The following is a 21,802-nucleotide window of genomic DNA, read 5'->3' as shown; positions in this document are numbered from 1 at the left end:
TTAGTTAAACAGTAAAACAGAAAGATAAAATGATAGAATGATACACCGATTGACAGAACGACAGATAGATGCTAGCATGATACATCTATAGACAGAGAGACATCAGAGATAGATACATACTGTACATACATACATAAATGATAGAGGGAGAGCGCGAGAGAGAAAGAGAGAGAGATCAGTATAGATTCTTGTTAAACAACTGTTCAGTTGGGCTGGTCCTTGTTTATGTGTGTCTGTTTGTGTGGGTGTTTGCCCTGTCATAGGAGGCCGCTGTTCGCCAAACATGGCCAAAGAAGCAGCATGTGGGAGGTTGCAGAAAAAGCAACACTTGGACCAAAAATCCTGTTTAAACTGTGACACACACACACACAGTGCCACCCACATCACACTTTCTATCACAAGTGACAAGATTCAGAATACTGAAATAACTGCCCTTCTGTCTCGATTCAATCCTTTTGCTCTTTCCCGTCTTCCATCTCTAGCTTCCCTGTACATTTGACATGACAGCCTAATCAGCAATCCGAACTAATCAGACGTAAACACACAAACATCCCTGTGGCCACAAATGTCCCAAATCACACAGGTTCGGCATGAGTGTGTATGTATGTGCACATTTGAGCGAGATATGCCAGCTGTGTGAGCATTAAGAAAACGGTGACTCATCATTCCACGCATTACATGTGTACCTCTCTCTCTCTCTCTCATCTATAGGGTCTCTGTATGATGTCATGAAAGCAGTAGAGCAGTGCTCTCAGCATAGGACAGGAATTAACATCACAGTCACTTACGTCTATAATGCATGTGTGTGTGTGACGTGGGGGAAGGGAGGCATGGTATTGCATCTGCACTGATTGCACTGTGTACTTCATGGACTAACAGCACAACAAATTAAATTCAGATTCCAAAGGCAGCAGTTTGTAGCAACAGATACCAGTCTATTGCAATCATGGAAAAAAATTAAAATAGCACAGCTGGTAGAGAGAAATATGTTATTTGGTCAGCGCTCTTCTTTTTATTTAGCCTTTTATGTTAATCTTTCTAGAGTTTCTGTCGAGCGTAAATTTTGTGCGATACAGAAAGTGTAAAGGGTGTTAAAGCTTGGGATTTCAAGTGTGTGATATTGTGAATTAGCACACAGATTCATACTCATACTGCTTATTTTATGATTATTTTTATTTTATTATTTTTCTACTGGATTATATATGGTTTAAATGTATCTGCAGTACAGAGATGCTCACAAGAAGCACATGCAATTAAAAGCTGTTCATTGCTGACAAACAAAAGAAGACATTAAGCAGTTCTGTTTCAAACAATGGATTCTAGGTAAATATTCATCTCATCCAGTGCTCTTGTGTTCTGTATTATACAGAATTTGTTAATAAAGCACTGAAAATGATGCAGCATGTCAGTGAACTATACAGGTGAATCAAACTGAATCACAAACAATTTTAGACCTTTTGCAAACCCATTTGATATAAACCAAAAAAAAATAAAATGCTGTCATCACCAATACCCTAATCTGTCATATGTTCCTGTACAGATTTATCCCAGTACCTATATAAACCAACACTAACATAAGCTTCCGACACAAAGAAGCACTGTGAAAGAAAAGCTGATTAGACATATGGAGAAAAGGCATTAGGATGTGAGTGACAAATCCCAAGAAGCGAGGAAATGATTGTTGAGGATGCTAGATGACGCTCTGATCATACTGAAAATGATTTCCCTAAATACTGGCACATATTTGAGGAATAAAGGTCATGAACTTCCAGTAATCTGTATGCACTCACTTCCATTTTCAGAAATCACTGCTGAACAAACTACAGATTACGTTTTTTTTTCCTCTCTTTCCGTGTTTTCATTTGAATATCCTTACTTTCAATTCCTGAGGCAAAAGGGAGTCAAACACAGTTAAGAGTGTGATTAAAGACGAGGTATATTTAGCTGTTCCAAAAGCCCAATGACGCTGACTGTGGTCTTCCTTTTGCTGAGTAACGGAATGAAAAGCTAAGATAAAGCAACAGAAAGGATAAAACAACGAGTGGGAGGGACAGGCAGAGAAAGAGAGCATTAAAGAGAAGGATGTTTCTGCTGTTAGCGCTTGATGTGAGTGGTTCTCAGCCCACAGGAAAGCGTGAATGCAGAAAGAGAGACAAATAGAGAGTGGTTTGACCTGCGCACCCACACTACCTCTCTGTCAAGGTCACACCTGCTACCACACACTCCAGTACAGTGTGTTTGGCTGAAAGCCACTCTTGCCATGAGGTCCATTCAGGGACTTGGATGGTAGTACTTAATGATCAAAGGCCATCTCATTGGTGTTACATGCATTGAATCCCACGACTGCTGATGGGGTTACCAGGATCACAGTCCAGCTGCTAAACCAACAGCAGGACAATTAGTCCTTGTTTTCTCAAAGGTGGGGCTGTTCTGGCGACTGGTCGATGGCAATCTGTCAGCATAACACTAAATGACAAACTGCAAATGCTTCAGAAGCCTTACCCAATAAAAAAAAAAAATGCCTGTTTCCAGAAATTTACTGCGAAAATATATATCTACTGTATGTGTATATATATATATATATATATATATATATATATATATATATATATATATATATATATATATATATATATATATATATAAAACAACTACAACGAGAACTAGTCACTAAACTTTAGGAGATCAATCGTTATTAAGGTTTTTATCATCTTTAAAAAAAGTCTATAAATCTATAGTCTATAAATAATAAACACATACAATAAAAACAGTATGCACTATAAATATTAAGCACAATTATTATGATTATTATTAGTAGTAATATGCAGAGCTATTTTGTGAACTAAATCATTACAAATTTAAATGTCAACACATTTTAAAAGTACAGTTGAAAATTGTGGATGCCAGTAAAAAGAAATACTACATAATTAGCGATTTATCTTAAAAAAAAAAAAATCAAACAACATAAAACACACCAATGAAATGCCGTGAGCTACAGAGTGCATAAATTATACTTTTTATCCCTTAGAAAAACATAGTTTTAACAAATGTTTTACTTTGGATATACTCTAGTTGAATTATGTACAGTACATGTTCACAGCAAAATACAGTAAAGTTTGGGACCTTAATTCTTCACCATAACTTACAAAAATTAAGTTTACTTAAAAAAATAAGTTATTGTTTTATTGTGTACTGTATTAAAAAAAATTTTTTTTAGCATTTCTACATCTTACTTTTTCTGATAAAACCCACTTTCAATGATTTTCCAAAGCTATGTCAACACAACCTTGATAAGCGAAGAATGCTGTTCACTTACACACGTGCTGTGATCTAGACACAAAACACCGAATCAAAGCAAATGTGTGTGTGACAAACATTTGACAGGGGAGAAGCTCTGCTGAAGGGGCTGCAGTAGTGCAGAGTGATGGAGGGGTGAAGGGGAAGAGGAAAGTGGTAGGGGCTCTGGGACTGGAAACCTCTTTGAAGTGATGAAACAGATCAATGAGCCAAAGACAGGCTTTGATGGTGAGAGAGATCAGCTTACAGACAGTTTGCGGAGCCTTGTTAGCGTGATGAAGTGTAAGCTGGGGTGTGTGATCGCGTGTGTTGTGACTGACTGATTGACTTGACTGACGGATGTCACCGAAAACAAAATGCTGAGCTTGTATGCGCATATGAGTGCGGCAATATGTTTGTTTGGTTTCCAAAGAGCCAATGAAGCACAGTATTCCATCGTTTGTGTGTAATTACAGAGCAGGTAACCTCAAAGGCAAAAGGGACTCACAGATCTGCCCAGTTTACCGTGAGAGAGCAGGAGTCTGTCTCGCCTGGCAACTGCATCCCATAAACTGCACTGCACTTTCTAAACTGCATAGCAACCACTTAGCACAAACCGAAACAAAAATCCACTGCAGTGGGGGGGGGGGTTAAAGACACAGAAAGGAGAGAAACAGAAGGCGTACGGAGGAGCGAGCAGGTGCAAAACAGACAGAGCAACGTCAGAAACAATAAACAAAACCTGAATATTTGGCTCTATGTGAACAATCTGCACTGTTTATCTTGCTAAACTGGTGTCAGGTCTCTGCAATTTGCTATTGTGTTATTTGTTATTGCCTTTTTGCCTTAATGGAAAGGCCATGTGTCTGAACTTTGAGAGACATCACAAACAAAGGCATTGTTTTACGAAAATGAAGACAATATTGAATCCTTCCGCAACATTTCCATTACCCTTTCCTTGAAAGTGGTGACTCACAAGTGCCCTTATATGAGGATCCAGTTCAGCCCTGCATCCTGTCTGATGGGCCGACACTCCTAGACTGTACAAGGAGGGTAATTTACTGTAAATATTTAATAGCTGCTCTGCAAACGTCACAAAGAACATATTTCTATGACGACTAGGTACCGGGTCCGGCACACGCAAGGCCTTTTTCATGTCTCTGACATTAAGAGGTTTTCTCATGCAAGCCTCAGGGGAATCGGACTGCGATATATGCCGTGCTTATTAGATAAGAGCAATAAAAGAGGAGCATTTCAGATGGGCCTATTCCATTTCTACTACACAGAAAATAAAAAGCACAAGTATTATAGGAGCTTTTTTGAAGAGGTTAGCATAAAAATGAGCTGATAGAGTTGAAATTCCCAGGGCCAGGATGGGGTGAACTGAAGTGAACCTAATGCAGACAGGGCACGTTCAGATGCAGAGATGCTGGATTAATGCGGGTGAAGCATTATAGTAATGTGACTGAGGACCTTGAGAGGTGAGGGAGGGCATAATTAGGTTGGACTGGAGAAGTCAACTTGAAACAATGTCCTGAAACAATGCAAAGCCAGCACACTGTCCCCTAAAATCACTGAAGAATAGCTCATGAGTCCCTAAGAGACCATTCAAGGTAAGATGAAATTAACCAAGTTACAAATGACACATAAATTCATTTTTATAAATACAAAATGAACATTTATAATAATGTATCCAATTTAAAACACCAACTATACACACACAAGAAGATATATACATATACATATACATATACATATACATGTATATATATATAAATCAAATATTCTTAGAGAGGGTTTTTAGCATGCACACAGTATGACATGAAAAACGGTAACTGTTACTGTCAACATAGTAAAACCCTTTCCGAGTACTTGCGTTGCTAAATGCATCCCATTTAAAGCACCGCCGACACAGCCAACAGATTCACCGCCTTCACCAATAAATTTCAAGACAATTACTGTCAGAATACAAATGCACAAATGTCTCTCGCTATGAGCATTGCATTAAGACTTCTTTCAGCTTTAAAAAATGCATCTCAAGGCCTCTGAGTTCAGTCCTACTGCATTTTATCTAGGGCTAAGAACCCCTTCTCATGACATCTGGTCTGTGAACAAGCCCTTAGCTTGCACAATTTTACCAAAGTTATCCATTTTTGCACATTCCTAATGTGGACACTATGGAAAAACTAAGAATATACAATCATTTATCAAAAAACACCATCATCTGAATGTTATTCTGCACCATTCTATCCCTCTAGGTTTGAGTGCCTAGTCTTTCTGATCAGATTTCTCTGAATTGGTGGCCCTTCCTGTAGTTATAGAGTACAGTAAGTTATACAGTCACACACTCAATCATAGATGGCTGCTGCTGTGCCATTATGGACTTAAACTCCTTTGCTTGAGCCGATCACAGCGCACAACTGTGCACAAACACACACTGCTGCCAATAAGCCTCGCTCCTGTGGATTACGTAAGAAGTGGCATAGGCATCCTCGGGCAATGTCTGTGTGTGTGTGTGTGTGTGTGTGTGTGTGTTAGGCTCAGCTCTACATGCCTGACACTCAAAGCAAAACAAGTCACAAGTACTAAAACACATACATAAGCACCACAGCCATGTCACAGCCAGTATATTTCAAATCATATGTGGAATCATACAGTGGGACGCATCACCAGTTTCAGCATTCTTAGCAACAGTGTAGCATCACTACTACTAATCATTAGAGACAAGAGGAGGTACCTTCGAAGCTGATGTGTAGATGATAATGTGCAGTGGTGGACAGTAACGGAGTAGCTTTACTTCGTTACTGTACTTAAGTACATTTTTCAAGTATCTGAACTTTACTGGAGTAGTTTTATTTTGAGTAACTTTTACTTTCACTTCACTACATTCCAAAGCATAAGATCGTACTTTTAACTTCACTACATTTCATAAAACATATCGTTACTCCCTATAATATATCACGTGCTCCGACACGCAGAAGCGGTGTCTGATTCATCATGAATGAACTGAGTCTTTTCAAAATAAACTTTACTCAGATCGCGAATCGCACCAAACGATTCGTTTACGAATTAGAATGATCCGATTGCAGCTGTTCTGGAGTCGACCACCCACTGATTCAAATGAACCGTTTAGTGTGAGTCTCCTGAAGTAAGAACAGGCAGATCTTGTGAGCGTGCGTGCGTCTGATGTTGCTAAAAGTAAGTTATTAATGTCGAAATTTAGGATTAATTATTGTAACTGAAAATCATATTTAGGTCAAAATTGTCAGTTGTTTGGGAACTAAATCCGCTGTAGATAGAGAACTATTTAAGCCCACTGAAATGCTCCAGTGCAAAGCAGACACATCTATCAGCGTCTCCGTGTATTAGGTTAAAAAATAAAATAAAATAACCTTAAACTAACACAGATTAAATAAAATAACTCATGCTTGTCCAAATTCCCCGCAACCGTAATATTAACAGTTTGGAAATGGAGTTATTTCTTACATTCTTTGGTCGAAGTTTTCAGATCGGCAATTCGGAGCCTGTTCGCGACTCGGTTGATTCAGATCGGCACTTCGGAGCCTGCTCGCGGCTCGGTTGATTCAGATCGGCACTTCGGAGCCTGCTCGCGGCTCGGTTGATTCAGATCGGCACTTCGGAGCCTGCTCGCGGCTCGGTTGATTCAGATCGGCACTTCGGAGCCTGTTCGCGACTCGGTTGATTCAGATCGGGACTTCGGAGCCTGTTCGCGACTCGGTTGATTCAGATCGGGACTTCGGAGCCTGTTCGCGACTCGGTTGATTCAGATCGGGACTTCGGAGCCTGTTCGCGACTCGGTTGATTCAGATCGGCACTTCGGAGCCTGTTCGCGACTCGGTTGATTCAGATCGGCACTTCGGAGCCTGTTCGCGACTCGGTTGATTCAGATCGGCACTTCGGAGACTGTTCGCGACTCGGTTGATTCTGATCGGCACTTCGGAGCCTGTTCGCGACTCGGTTGATTCAGATCGGCACTTCGGAGCCTGTTCGCGGCTCGGTTGATTCAGATCGGCACTTCGGAGCCTGTTCGCGGCTCGGTTGATTCAGATCGGCACTTCGGAGCCTGCTCGCGGCTCGGTTGATTCAGATCGGCACTTCGGAGCCTGTTCGCGACTCGGTTGATTCAGATCGGGACTTCGGAGCCTGTTCGCGACTCGGTTGATTCAGATCGGGACTTCGGAGCCTGTTCGCGACTCGGTTGATTCAGATCGGGACTTCGGAGCCTGTTCGCGACTCGGTTGATTCAGATCGGCACTTCGGAGCCTGTTCCCGACTCGGTTGATTCAGATCGCCACTTCGGAGCCTGTTCGCGACTCGGTTGATTCAGATCGGCACTTCGGAGCCTGTTCGCGACTCGGTTGATTCAGATCGGCACTTCGGAGACTGTTCGCGACTCAGTTGATTCTGATCGGGATATTGGAGCATGTTTGAGATTGTTTTAAATTCAGATCGGGACATCGAAGCAAGTTTGTCAAACGGTTAATTGGTGATAAATGAATATTTGGACTTGAGGCTTTTTTTACCTGTCGATTCAGCATGTACATGGACCCACACACAAAGGTGGACACACTCTAGACCTAATCATCAGTAAAGCTCTAACTTTTTCATCCATTGTTATTAAGGACGTTATTCATAACCGCACTGAAAATAAGCAAATATTGTTAGCTGATGCTAACTGTCTAGCTAACAAGCTTGCTGGTGCTAACTTGAGGTAATTTTTATAAATAATGTCCAAATATTTTTATTCAACCACCTATATGTAGGTGGCGTAGTCCATATCAACGTAGTCCATATCAACAACAAAAATATATCTTCACTCCATATAGTGGTTATTTTGGAAAAAATCCCAGGTATTTTGAGCAGTAGGATTATAAAAAAAAGTGCTAATATAAAATTAAATTAGCCTATATAAAATTGCAAACATCTATCTTTTTTACTTAAGTACATAAAATATTGAGTACTTTTGTACTTTCACTTGAGTAAAATTGAAAAAGGAGTACTTTTACTTTTACTGGAGTAATATTTTATTATACGTATCTGTACTTTTACTCAAGTACTTGATTTGTGTACTTCGTCCACCACTGATAATGTGTGCATGTTAGTGTTACCCTTCAATATCCATTTCCCAATGGTCAATGGATGTTTCTTTAAGCTGAAAAATGCTAGCCTGGTAATACCAGACTCTGCTACTTCACTTTGCTTCATAGACAGAGTCTGGAATGGCATAATAGAGAAGTGTTTTCTCTCTCGCTAGGGGGCGCTTGTCTGAAGTTTAAAATCATTCGTTACCCGTAAGCCAATCAGATACGTTTAGTTATGACGTATGTTATGCGCCTGTGCAGCCGCATCGAAGCACAGACATCATGCATCGAACTCAAATCTATGATTGAACTTCCACTATAAACCTGTTGTAAACACATGATGATGCGAGCGAAATACCGGAGTGAACATGGCTGTAAACGACTTTTGCAGTTTGAAAAAGAGTTGAATGTTCTCCATAACAGAGCGAATTGCATCCCGTGTCTCGTTTCCGATTTCCACGGTCGTTTCGGTTTTCGATTTCTCTAACCTACAATGTAAAACTCGGCGCTTAGCATCTACGTCACGGCTCTCAGCCCGCCCTCTGTTCGTTGATTGGCCCGGCTGTTTCCAGACCGGTGGCAAACAGAAAGCTCTGACGCTGTATCAGACTGAGTACAGAAGCGAAATAAAATTGAGCGGAAGTAGGAAGTCTGACATAGTCAGGCTAGAAAAATGCTGCATTCTCAGGCAATATACTATATAAGTCAGTTTTTGCTTCAGAGTAAAAAAAAAAAATATTAAAAGGTTTAATGTCTCATGATATCAAATTTGTATGTCCCAACTGGGACAAATGTTTTTGAAAGACATCACTTATGCAAACCAATTTACAATGACTATTTTCAGATATTTTCAAATATAACTGATTGCTTTGATGGCAAAGCTGCATTTTCAGCAGCCATTACTCCAGTCTTCAGTGTCACATGATGTTTCAGAATATGTTAGTATTTGCTGTCAGATTTATCAATTTAATAAATCCTTGCTAAATAAAAGTGTTAATTTCTTAAAATAAATTAATTTGTTTTCACATAATTGTTCATTTATCTTATTTCACCTGTTTATTTAAAGGGATAGTTCACCCAAACATGACAATTCTGTCATTGATTACTCATGTCGTTCCAAACCTGTATGACCTTCGTTCACATTCAGAACACAAATGAAGACATTTCTGATCAAATCCGAGAGCTTTCTGACCTTGCATAGACAAGACAGCAACAGAACTGACATGTTCAAGGCCCAGAAAGGTAGTAAGGACATTGTTAAAATTGTCTATATGACATCAGTGAAAATTCAACCTTTTTTAATCCTTTTCATTTTATGAAGATACAAGACTTTTACGGGTTTAGATGGCAATAAGGGTGATTAATTAATGACAACATTTATCAACTATCTCTTTAACCTTATTGACTTTTTACTCTGAGACGGAAATAGGCTTCTGTAGTATAGACATATTTGCATAACATACTACATAATAAGATGACACCATCTGGTTGTTGTTGGTTTTTTTTTTGTTGTTGTTTTTTTTGAAGGAAGCATAAATGTGTCCTTCACAGCCTATGTATTCCCACAACCCTGTGCCTGAAATTCAGTGGTTGGTTGAAAACATAAGAATAGTGTCTGAACAAACAGTATACATTAATAAATTAATTTAGAAATGTCATTGTTTTCTGCCTTTTTCGTCAACCTATGATTTCATGTCCGCAAAGAAATAAGCATCTTTAAATATTTGCTTATGTCTAAAGCCTACTTGAATTTGTTCTACATCACTAGATGTGATATTACAATGAGATAAGTTATCTTCATAGAAAAAAAATATTGTCTGATTGGGTGATGAAGCTGCAAGGTTTTGCACACAGCCTTCATATCTTTCAGTGACATTAAATAAGTGTATTCATTACAAGCCCTGAACATGATCTGTTCAATAATCTGCTACCTATAATGCAGACGAGGCTTGATCATTGTGACATATATCTTCTTTAGAAATAAATACCCCTCATTAAATTTGAATAGATGATCATTGTGAATAAAATTATCATACTCATAGTGGGTTATGTTCTAAATTACAGTGATTATGACTGTCAGCAATCAGTGTTGGAGACATATTTGTGCATAGCAGCCAACAATCTCACAGTATACTGCAAAAAGAGGAAGTGCAAATACTCAGGAGACTATTTAAAATGTATCTGCTTTACCATGAGGTCATCACACCACTTTGTGCATGTCTGTGTGTGTGTGTGTGTCTGAGAGGTTGATCAATAGATCTTGCGTGCGAGCCGTACAGTCTTGGGGCCCGCGAGGCTAGTTGAGTTATGTGTCTGCCATTCGCTCTCCTCTGCGCTTGAAAATACAATTCTCAAAGGACAGGGACCACCCAAAACTGTCTGCTACACAATAACCACCATTTCACCACCCACAATTTAATTATTCAAACGGTAGACCATCAATAACAATACCTTAGCCTATAAAAGGTTGTTTAAAACAGAATTTTGTAATTTTCTTAACAACAACAAGAAATCCTGATACTGCAAAATTGGCTCAACTGATGGTGTGAGTTTGGGGGTGGGACTATTTCTTTGTCCGACCAACGGTAGACAGCGGAAGTGTTTCATTTGGTGGTGCAGAAATAATTTACACGCCTTTGATGCCAAAGCTTAAAAAAAAACACATTCTCTTTCTGTCTCTGATCTTTCTCAATATCTGACTGCCGTGTCACTTTCTGCAAGCGAGCTGTGGGAAGCAGAACACTTTTGGGATCGCAGCGCATTTGCCCGCTGGCCTGAGACTGAAGACTCGTCTCTCTCTCTCTCCCTCCCTCTCCTCTAATCTTCAGGATGATTTTGCCAGGATTCTGCCATTCTGGTCTCTTGATCTGCCACTTTCAGTCATTCTCAACCGGGGAGAAGTTTACACAACTGAAAAACAGATCTTCACAGCGCAATGCAGCACACAGCTACAGACACACAGCTACACATACCAGTGTGATCTCATTAGCATGCATAGGTATTCACACATTAATTGTGCATTTAGCACAGAGACTATGTTTATCAAAGTGATGATAGTATCTAAAACTTTAGATAAAACAATTTGCATAGAAGATTAAATTAATTGAAATGGTTAGGTGGGTTTTATTGTATACCAGTGTTCAAAAGGTCTGAAATATTTTTTTATGTTGTTTACATTTTTACAATCACTGTATTTAGCTGTATTTATTCATTTTTACTAAAAAAGAAAAAAAAATTATTCCTACAATGCGAGGCTTAATTTTCATCACATACACAGTCTCATGTCACATGATCCTTCATAAATCATTCTAATATGTTGACTGGGGCTCAAGTAACATTTCCTATTATCAATGTTGAAAATATGTACTGCTTAATATTTGTGTTCAGCAGTTCAAAAGAACAGTGTTTATCTGAAATATAAATGTTAACTCTTAACTGTCACTTGTGATCAATTTAATGAATCCTTCCTTCATTTCATTTAAAAAAACAAATACACACATATATATATATATATATATATATATATATATATATATATATATATATACAGTACACACCACAAGTTTGGACACACCTTCTCATTCAAAGAGTTTTCTTTATTTTGATGACTATGAAAATTGTAGAGTCACACTGAAGGCATCAAGGGCTATTTGACCAAGAAGGAGAGTGATGGGGTGCAGCGCCAGATGACCTGGCCTCCACAGTCACCGGACCTGAACCCAATCAAGATGGTTTAGGGGTGAGCTGGACCGCAGACAGAAGGCAAAAGGGCCAACAAGTGCTAAGCATCTCTCGGGGAACTCCTTCAAGACTGTTGGAAGACCATTTCAGGTGACTACCTCTTGAAGCTCAACAAGAGAATGCCAAGAGTGTGCAAAGCAGTAATCAAAGCAAAAGGTGGCTACTTTGAAGAACCTACAATATGACATATTTTCAGTTGTTTCACACTTTTTTGTTATGTACATAATGCCATATATAATGCCACATGTGTTCATTCATAGTTTTGCTGCCTTCAGTATGAATCTACAATTTTCATTGTCATGAAAATAAAGAAAACTCTTTGAATGAGAGGGTATATATATATATATATATATATATATATATATATATATATATATATATATATATGTATATATATATATATATATATATATATATATATATATATATATATATATATATATATATATATATATATATATATATATATATATATATATATTCATGTTTCAAAAGCTTCATTTTCAATAGAAACAGACATTTAAAAAAATATATATCAACAAATATGAATGAGATAACATTGCAATTATTACAAAATACTTTGTGCCATGTATATCTGACCAGAAATACAAGCACATTTTTGCTAGTCCATCCAAGATTTGTCAACTAACTCTACCCTTGTAGCTTAGGTACACAGAAGAAAATCAATCACAAAATCAAAGATAAGTCTTCATTCATACCATCCTATTCAACTGAATCTTGAGATTTGTTTTGCACAGCAGATAGCTCGGGATGAGATGTGAAGAAAGAAAGAAAGAAAGAAAGAAAGAAAGAAAGAAAGAAAGAAAGAAAGAAAGAAAGAAAGATGCACTAATCACAATTTGGAGTCTCTTTGGGAGATTTTCATTTGCCCTCATCTCACGGCAGCCGACATTTATCTGATCACAGTCGCTCAAGGAGGCTAAGTATCACAGAACTCCTCAGAGCAAATGAAAAGACAATCAGTTTCTAAAGAAGCCGCCGCATGTACTGTATCAACTTCCACCAATATCATTCAACATCTGACAAAGGGCGGTGTCAAGCGCGCTGTTCTTCCGACTTGACTGACAGCAAATTATCCCGTAGTGACAGCAGAAGAAATATTTTCAATTAGAGCCGCAATCACTGTGAAAAGTAATGTCATGCCTTTGTGTCTACGAATGAATCGGGGAACGTGGAAATTCATTTCGAAATCAAAGGCCATCTATTTGAATACAGAGTGTGAATGCAGATTTTGATTAGACAGGAAGTTCTTTGCCGTCTCTGAGATGGGAATAGACCTTAGTGACTTGTTCGGTATAATTAATATCTGAATTTATGTACTAGGATCATTCATGAGGGTGATGAAAGAGTCACTGTACTAATGTGATGTGCCTTAATGATTCAAAAATCCCAATCCAGTGACAATAAACGTCCTTTTACAAAAGACTTACGATGGCTCTGACTGACAAGCCATGACAGCGGATCAACTCAGTTAAGCACAACAACTGGCATCACTTTAAAGCAGATGAAACTTGTTATGTTGTGGGGCAGCATAACATAGTCACATTTCAGAAAGGCAAAACTAACAATGGGTCATCAATGTCCTAATGAATTTGTTTTTAGCTTGACAATGCCCTTAAATGCACCAGTAGTACCAACTAATAACACAACTGACAAAGAAACTAAATACTTACAGACAGGTTCACACTGCACCTGAAACAGAGCAAGAGATTATTTCATTTCAATTGTGAAAAGGATACAATCGTAAAGCCCCATTCTGAGTCCCAATGGCAAGGATTTTCTGGACGGGGTCGAATGCCATCGAGGAGGGCTGATAAGGGAAGCCATGGCGCACAGTCTGAGGATCAAATCAGAAAAGAAAAATGTTTTAAAAAGTACACAATGTTAAGCTTGGGGGCATAATCAGCACTGAAATTTACTTAAAGATTTCAGCAAGCAATTAAACTATTTTACATTGTATTTATTTTAAAACATTTGTTGACATTTTTATTATCTGTTTTTATCTATTTTTGCTTATGATGCACGTTTCACCATTTTGTTTCATTCATCATTTTAATGTGACAGAGGTTTTGCAGTCGTGTTATTGTTAAACTAAAACATTTTTTTAAATGCTAATTAAAACAAAGCTGAAATAAAAATATTAGATTAACTTTTATATATATATATAAAATTAAAAACATGTAAAAATGACTAAAACTAAAATTTGACAATTTAATATATAAAAATAATACTGAATTCAAAATGGAATAAATATTATTACAATAATACTGGTTGTGTGGTATTTACGGTCTTGATTTGAATTATTGTGGCAAAGCACAATGGAGTCAAACTTCCCCTTGGGGACAATTCCATATCAGTTTCAACTATATATATAAATATTCAAATACCCAGCCTTTTGAATTGTTCAAACAATCCTGATGTGCTATAGGTAGATAAAAACAACAGGCAGTGATAACACAGACCTTACTGGATCCAGAGAACAACAACAAAGGTTGACTAAAGGTTTACAGCACTGGCCTCTGCTTAACAGCTGTCATTGTCGCACTGTCTGTTTGAAAACCTAGAGGGTGCCTACACTGCTAACACTTCTGAACATCAAGACGTAGCCTATCTATAATGCTATCTAGCTAGGCAGCTCAGTGTGTTTTTAGACGCAGCCTCTCTGTCTGTGTATGTTTGTTTTAGCGGCTAAAGCCGGTTACGTAAGCGGCGCTCGCGGGGACGGGTACCTGTCGGTGAGCAGCAGTAGCAACAAGCTTCACTTCATCCTTCCCATCTCTCTCGTTTCTCTTTTCTTCTTTCCGCTAATTATGAAATAAATATTAAAATAACCCAGCGTTCGTATGCGTCTATTAAATTTCAACCTGACAAAAAGACCAAAGCCTCTGTAAATGCACTACGACAGTTTGTAACCTCGTTAAAAACTTCAAGATTAAGGATTATTCAATTCCGAGCGGTGTTTTAAGAAACAACTGTAACAATAAACGTGCGAGTCGCCATTGTTCGAAAAACGGTACTAAGTGTGAAAATTCCCTTCTCTTCAGAAATCATTTAGTGCTTAATAATCATAACAAGTAAACTCTTGAAAACAATTCATGTGGAAAAGATCTGAAAACATGCTCCGAGTACGCCCCCTTCAATGAAGCAGTCGATGTTTGAACTGAAGGAGGCCTCACATTTATGAACAAACTGAATTGGTTTGCCATTCGTGGTTGTATGCTGAAAATGTATTATAAATCTATTTAAATTACTTTTTAATACTAACTGATAAAATAATGCCCAACAGTCGACAAATATGGAGGCTAAAATGACAATTATGCTGTCATTTGGGATTCTTGTAGCGACTCAGCAGATCTCTAGACACAAACTTAAAATAGCGTAATAAGATTTGTGAACGACTCGGTGTTCAAAAGAATCGAATGATTCAATGACTCACGCATAACACAAAAGAACTTTTCGCCACCTAGCCTACTGTACTTACAAAGTAAACATAGCAATGTTGAATGTGCGAACTGATTCGAATCTTTTAAATGAATTAAAATCCCAGCTGCAGTGCTGTCATGCTCCTACAGTTTCGGCACATGTGTGAGTGGGTTCATAATCTAAAATGGGATTCATTTGGACGTGGTTTTGCGCTGAGCGAGATAGATGAGAAGAGAGAAGCCTCTGCAGATAACCTGTTTCTCACCGAGAACTATTAACTCCATCCATTGTGCTGCCAGATTTAATCCAGAGAGGGCAGCTAAACCAAATCAACACTTCAAACTTGGCCTTTTCAAAACACATTGCACACTCGCAGTCTCAGAACCTACGTTAGCCAACAACCTAGTGATCTGCCTACCTAGAGAACATTTGGGCACCTATGATGGCCCAAAATTATCCTTCGATAAACATAGGCTTCAGTGTGTGTGTGCGTGCGTGCGTGTGTCCAAAAAGAGTCAAGAATGGTTTTCGGTTTGCAAGTAAATACAAAAATTACACTTTAATCCTGGCACAGATTATGCAAGAAACGGGTTGTTATCCCCCTCCCTCCTCCAGCGTCACCGCTTCATTCTATAACCGCACATGATACAGACGCTTCAATAAAGTAGCATGTTTAACACTGGACACTGAAACGAAAGATATGGACAGCAAAAGTAACCGTGTGGGTTCAAACTAATCTCAGTGTCACGCATGAATATTTTACGCATTTGTGCGCATTTTCCAAACACAGTCAGCTCTTTCCACGCACAGCTTGTGAAAAAAAAAAAATCATTTAGTCTTGGTTTGAGGGTGCAGAGTACGATAGAACATTGTGTGTCCAGGCTAATGTACCGGCGATTTAATGTAAAACGCATTCCGGAGGACACTGTTATTTTCAATAAAACATAGGCTATGACATCATAACTCTTCCATACAGATTAAAATTAGTTTTTCATTACAACATTATGTGATGCATCACATCTAAACAGAAAAGACACGCGTTTACTATATTCTAGTTTATCTATAGATATTCTAGTAAATATGTGGATAAAGTGAAATCACAGCATGCACTGAGTGGCACTTGCGCGAGGTTTATTAAAGAAAATACACACACACACACACACACACATAAGGTGATGTTACACATTGACTTGAAAGCTTCCCCACCTTGCAGAGCTGGAAGTGTTCAGACTGGAGCGTCTCCGGGATGAGCTCGTTCTCCTTGGCCCCGAGCTGCGGGGATGGAGAAGGGGACGACACGGCCGTCAAGCCGTCCAGCACCTTACGAATATTAAACTTCTTCATTTTCCCCCCGGTGCGAGAGACGGAGGGGGACGGGAGCCCCGAGGCGAGATCAGCCGTGGATGATGAGAGGGAAAGCCGCTCTCGCTCGTTTCTGCAGCACGTCACTTTAAACCTCACATTTTAAGTGTTTTTCACCGTGTCCTCCATGACTAAAGGCTTGGGTTGGGAACGATGATTTTTTTTCTTTTTATTAGCGTTTGTGGGGTGTCCGTTTATTCTGTCCCGCTGCGTCTCAAATTCCCTCTATCCTCTGATTCCTCTCACTCCCACTCTCTCTCACTCCCTCTATCCCTTCTGCACGCCACTCAACGCGGAAACACCGCTGCAGCGCCGCGCATGCGCACTCCAGAGTGGAAAACGCTTTTTCCCGGTGACCAGGCAAGACTGTGGAGCGCTGAGTGAGTCTAGCGTCACATTGCAGAAATGAGGGGCGGGACTCTGCACCTGGAGCCGCAGGGATGCAGGACGGAAAGCGCATCAGCTAACACATAACAGTCATAATATGCATCAGCTCTTTAGGTTAGCCTGCACGCTGTAAAATAGATTTGATAGGGGAAATATGTTTTTCAGATTATGATTATGATTTTTTTAAGGTTACTTTCTCCATAAGCACATATCTCTTTTTGGCTAAAGAAAATATTTAATTGGGTTGAATATATATATATATATATATATATATATATATATATATATATATATATATATATATAAGCATCATTTTAAATTCTTACCTGGTCATCTGAATGAATGTAAAAGTCATGGAAATTCACTGATCTGACTAATACTGAAATGTATTAGTGCAAAAAGAATAAGCTAACTGAAAACGTAAATTTGTGACTATATACTCCAATAGTGTGACACTGTATGGGGTAAGTTGTCACAATGGAACCTGCTGCTGTAAAAATATTAAACAGCATAGTTTTGTACCTCTGAGACATGCATTGTCTGTAAAGCTGCTCTGAAACGATTTGCATTGTGAAAAACTATACAAATAAATGTGTATTGATTTAAGCAACATTAAACAGGAAATCGGTTCAAGATAACAAAAATGTGTACAAAATGTATTTAGAAACATACTCTTGTCTGAATCTATCTGTGTGGCTTTGTTACTTTAAATTGTTACACAAAAGCTATAACTATAAATATGATATGCAAATGTTAGTTTGCAGGATATAACTGAGGTATTTCTCCTTTAAGACAGTTTGAAATAAACATGAATCCACCACTACAGAAAACTATTTGTGCAACTGCAATACGATTTTAACTAGACTTTTAATCTGAAAACTGAATATTATAAAGGCTTGCCAGCTATCTAGCTGAGTGTTTGCTTTGGTGTGTCTGATGTAAGATAAAGAGGGTCAGACAATAGAGGTCACAATGGCTCAACCGTCAGTCTTGCCACTGCTGTTTAAGAGTGTATTGCTAGCAATTGATTTAGACACCTGCCCCTGTTTAATGAAGGCCAAGTTTACTCTTTGCGATATGCAATGCATGTTTGGTAGAGCCCAGATTGTCTCTGTCCATGAGATGTAATTAGATTATTTTGTGGAATATTTTGACACTTCTTAATCAAACCAGCTGCTGAGAAGAACTGTACATGCCAGGCAGTGTGTCCAATTAATTACATATTGCAAAATCAAATTAATACCTCATTCATCCAAATTTGGATTCAGTTGTAAAGTGAAAAGCAAATGCATCCATGTAAATGTAGGGTAACTATTCAAAGTTTAGATTACATACACATCATTATAACATAGATTATTATGACCTGATAAATGAACAGATTTAAAATAAAAAGTTAATCACAGTATGTTAATAAAGTCGATGAGTACCCATCACAACCACGCTGATGAAGACAAACACTGGGCCTTCACTGAGGTTTGGAGATCCCTTTGATTTTCTACCCTTTAATACTGTAACGATGGAGATAAGCGTTGAATGCATTTCCTTATCAGGCCCTGGGAGAGGCTGAAGAGACCCTTATAAGGTAAGGGCCGTCCTCATGTACGTATGAGGCACTGACCAATCACCTGCTCACTACACACACAAAACACTCCATAAACCACACACTGGAACATCAATGACTTCAATGGTTTCTCAATCACTCTGCTCCCTTTTATTCATGACAATAATAAGAGAGAGAGAGAGTTTAGTATTCAGCATTAAGTGGGTATGAGATTGACATTTGTAAGCTTTGCTAAGACCCTCCCACTTATGAATGTTTGGCTTGTTTGCTAAGGAAGGGCCATGTATGACTAAAGCAAGGTACTCCATTGCTGAGGTGGGTTTCATGCAAGAAGCTATAAACCCCTCTAATTACAGATGCAGGATTGCAATATAGCACACAGTGCACGTTTACAAAAAATATATATGTATATATATTCATTATATTTTTATTTAGTCATTCCTCTTCATGTGGGTTATCAGGTTAATTTAGTTGCCATGTGCAATACATAAATTTTTTAAATGTATTTGTTTTAATACGAAATAAAATACAAAAATAAATAAAAGTAAACTTAAAATGTACAATTAAAAACTTTTTTACATTTATATTAATACACATATACATACAGTACAGTACAAACTCACAAACACATTTTCATTTAAAAATGTTTAAAGAGTTATGCTAAATTAATATTTACAATTATTATTTATTGCTATAGTATCATAACTCTATAGAATTTTTTTTTACTTAAATTATATTATAATTCACAACTATATTTCTCCCTAATTTTTATTAGACTTTTTATGAAAAATCTGAAAATTTTTACAGTAATAAATCTTCTCTGCATCAATCAAAAAACATGAACAATCTTTTTATGACAATATCTGAACATTTTGACAGGAATAAAGATAATCTTCTCTGCATCACCACAGAAACTGCATTCATTACAACCTATGATGTCAATTGCCTGTCCAATCTAATTAGATGTCCCTTTCCCCTTGGCATGTTTAGCCCCACCCCCTTTCAAACCAGGCACCTATTTTACTATGATGATGATTACAGTGTGTTTGTGTGCTTTATTTCATAATCAGAAGGCCCATGTCATTATTAGTTTGTTTTGATGACCTCTAACAAGTTATGAATAATTCATAATGTGTTTCAATATGCAAATATCCGTCTTCTGTGATTGAACACAGGGTTTTAAACTGAGGGGAATGTAAAGTGTGTTTAATATTGAACTGTATTATAAGGAACTGTGTATTCAAATTAATCCACCCCTAATCCTACAAAGAAAGAGCTGGATGTGACATGGCTTTAAAGGGACAACATTAAGCTATAATAACAAATAAACTCACACATTTACACACACACACACACAGCAGAGCACAGGGCTTTAGCAAAATTCACTACAAGAGCTACATTTACATTTCAAATAGGCACAGTTATGCTTCCTAACACGAATGCAGAATGTGATCAGATTGCCAAATTGTTTACAGTCTTTGGTTTACAGGTCTGTAAGTGGCTCTCATAAAAGAGATCTTCAGAAGGATCCAGATCTATGAATGCCAGATCCGTCTGTTTGCATCATCTGCTTCATGAACAGATGTTAATTCTGTATTACTGCATTAAATAATGCATCGACAGCATCTTAATGATCTGAGAGTTTTATGATTTGGAGAGAAAGTAACATTTCCAGCCACTTCAGCAAACAATCCCAAAATGTATCCTGACGTCTCCCAAATAATGTTTTTAAAGGGATAATTCAAACAAAAATGTATTTTTTTGCTCATTCTCATTTAATTCAAAATCGGTTTGAATCTATTTCTAATATAATTTGAAGAAATTGAAGGCATTTCTGTTTTTGGATTGTTTAGTTTTGTAGATGCAAGGGGTGAAATCCTCATTTGGGAAAATGATAAAGTTATAATTAGCATTACATAAAAACAACAGAAGACTACACTATGGTACAGTACTGTATGTCCCCATTTGGATAGGCAGGTAAATGTGTGTGTGGGTGTACAGACTTGACAACTGAAAGTCAGTGCTACCAGGAGGAACATTATAGGAGAAGGATGTCTCATTTGCACTCAATGCAACACATCTGCGATCAGCGGGAATAATCAACAGATGCGATAAGACACCCATCAACAATTCTCAGCAGACACATTCACACACACACACACACACACATACAGATGAACTCACTACTGTGATGACTAAACTGCAGCCTGCTGGCAATGACACTAAAACACCCATCTTTGAGCTTTGGAGGGAGGACCTGAAACGTAAATAGCACAATAAGATACAGAAGGACAGAGAAATTATGCTAAACATAAAGGAGACCCCTTCGAATGACAGAGGAAATACAGATACATGTTATCATGAGTTTCATTAATTAATTATTAAAATAGTTTTTTTTTTCATAGGCACTTGACTATAAATCCTTTGACTGACTGAAAGGTCAATCTAACTGAAGGTCAAGTACGGTGTCAAAAGTGTACATTTTTGAAGTGTTCAAAGTTCTTGATTTGAAGCATTTGCCCCGATTTGGAAGATCATTTAAAAGCGAAAAAAAACATTTAAATGTGAACTCCGAGGCCTGTATTGCACAAACTTTCTGTCTCTAGAATCTTATCTGTTCACCATGATGATTTATGATCTATTTAGGGTCTAATTTTAGACAGAAGCTATTACTGAACTTTAGGAAGTTTCTGTAATATTGCTCTGAAAGCAATATCCGAGGCACACTATCTCAAGCACAAAAATGTAGCAAAGAGGAAAAGTGATTTCCAAAGGTCAAATGGTAGTGGTCTTGTGTGTTGTCAGGGTTTAAAATAATACCATTACAGTTTCCACTTACAGCATATAAGGGCAACCAACACGACCTCTGTTCTCATCATTCTTGTCCAAGTCAGAAAATTATTTCAAAGCTTCCTGTCAACAGCATCTC

General features: G+C 38.0%; 1 protein-coding gene across 3 annotated transcripts in view; it reads right to left on the bottom strand.

The window, feature by feature from the left end:
- stxbp5a (syntaxin binding protein 5a (tomosyn)) overlaps nt 1-17,309 on the bottom strand; it is a 75,144-nt gene extending 57,835 nt beyond the window's left edge. For 2 of the 3 annotated variants that reach the window (XM_052585622.1, XM_052585623.1), the window contains exons 1-2: nt 16,770-17,309; nt 13,880-13,977 (exon numbers count right to left, since the gene is read on the bottom strand). In XM_052585622.1, coding sequence (XP_052441582.1) covers nt 13,880-13,977; nt 16,770-16,907 — 236 coding nt within the window. In that variant the 5' untranslated portion in view covers nt 16,908-17,309. The remainder of the gene's footprint in view (nt 1-13,879; nt 13,978-16,769) is intronic. The other variant, XM_052585621.1, reaches the window with a different exon arrangement.
- Nucleotides 17,310-21,802: the final 4,493 nt, after the last annotated feature.

This window comes from Carassius gibelio, chromosome B20 (genome assembly GCF_023724105.1).
Source record: "Carassius gibelio isolate Cgi1373 ecotype wild population from Czech Republic chromosome B20, carGib1.2-hapl.c, whole genome shotgun sequence".
In the NCBI taxonomy this organism is placed as follows: Eukaryota; Metazoa; Chordata; class Actinopteri; order Cypriniformes; family Cyprinidae; genus Carassius; species Carassius gibelio.
This window is presented reverse-complemented; position numbering and strand designations above follow the sequence as displayed.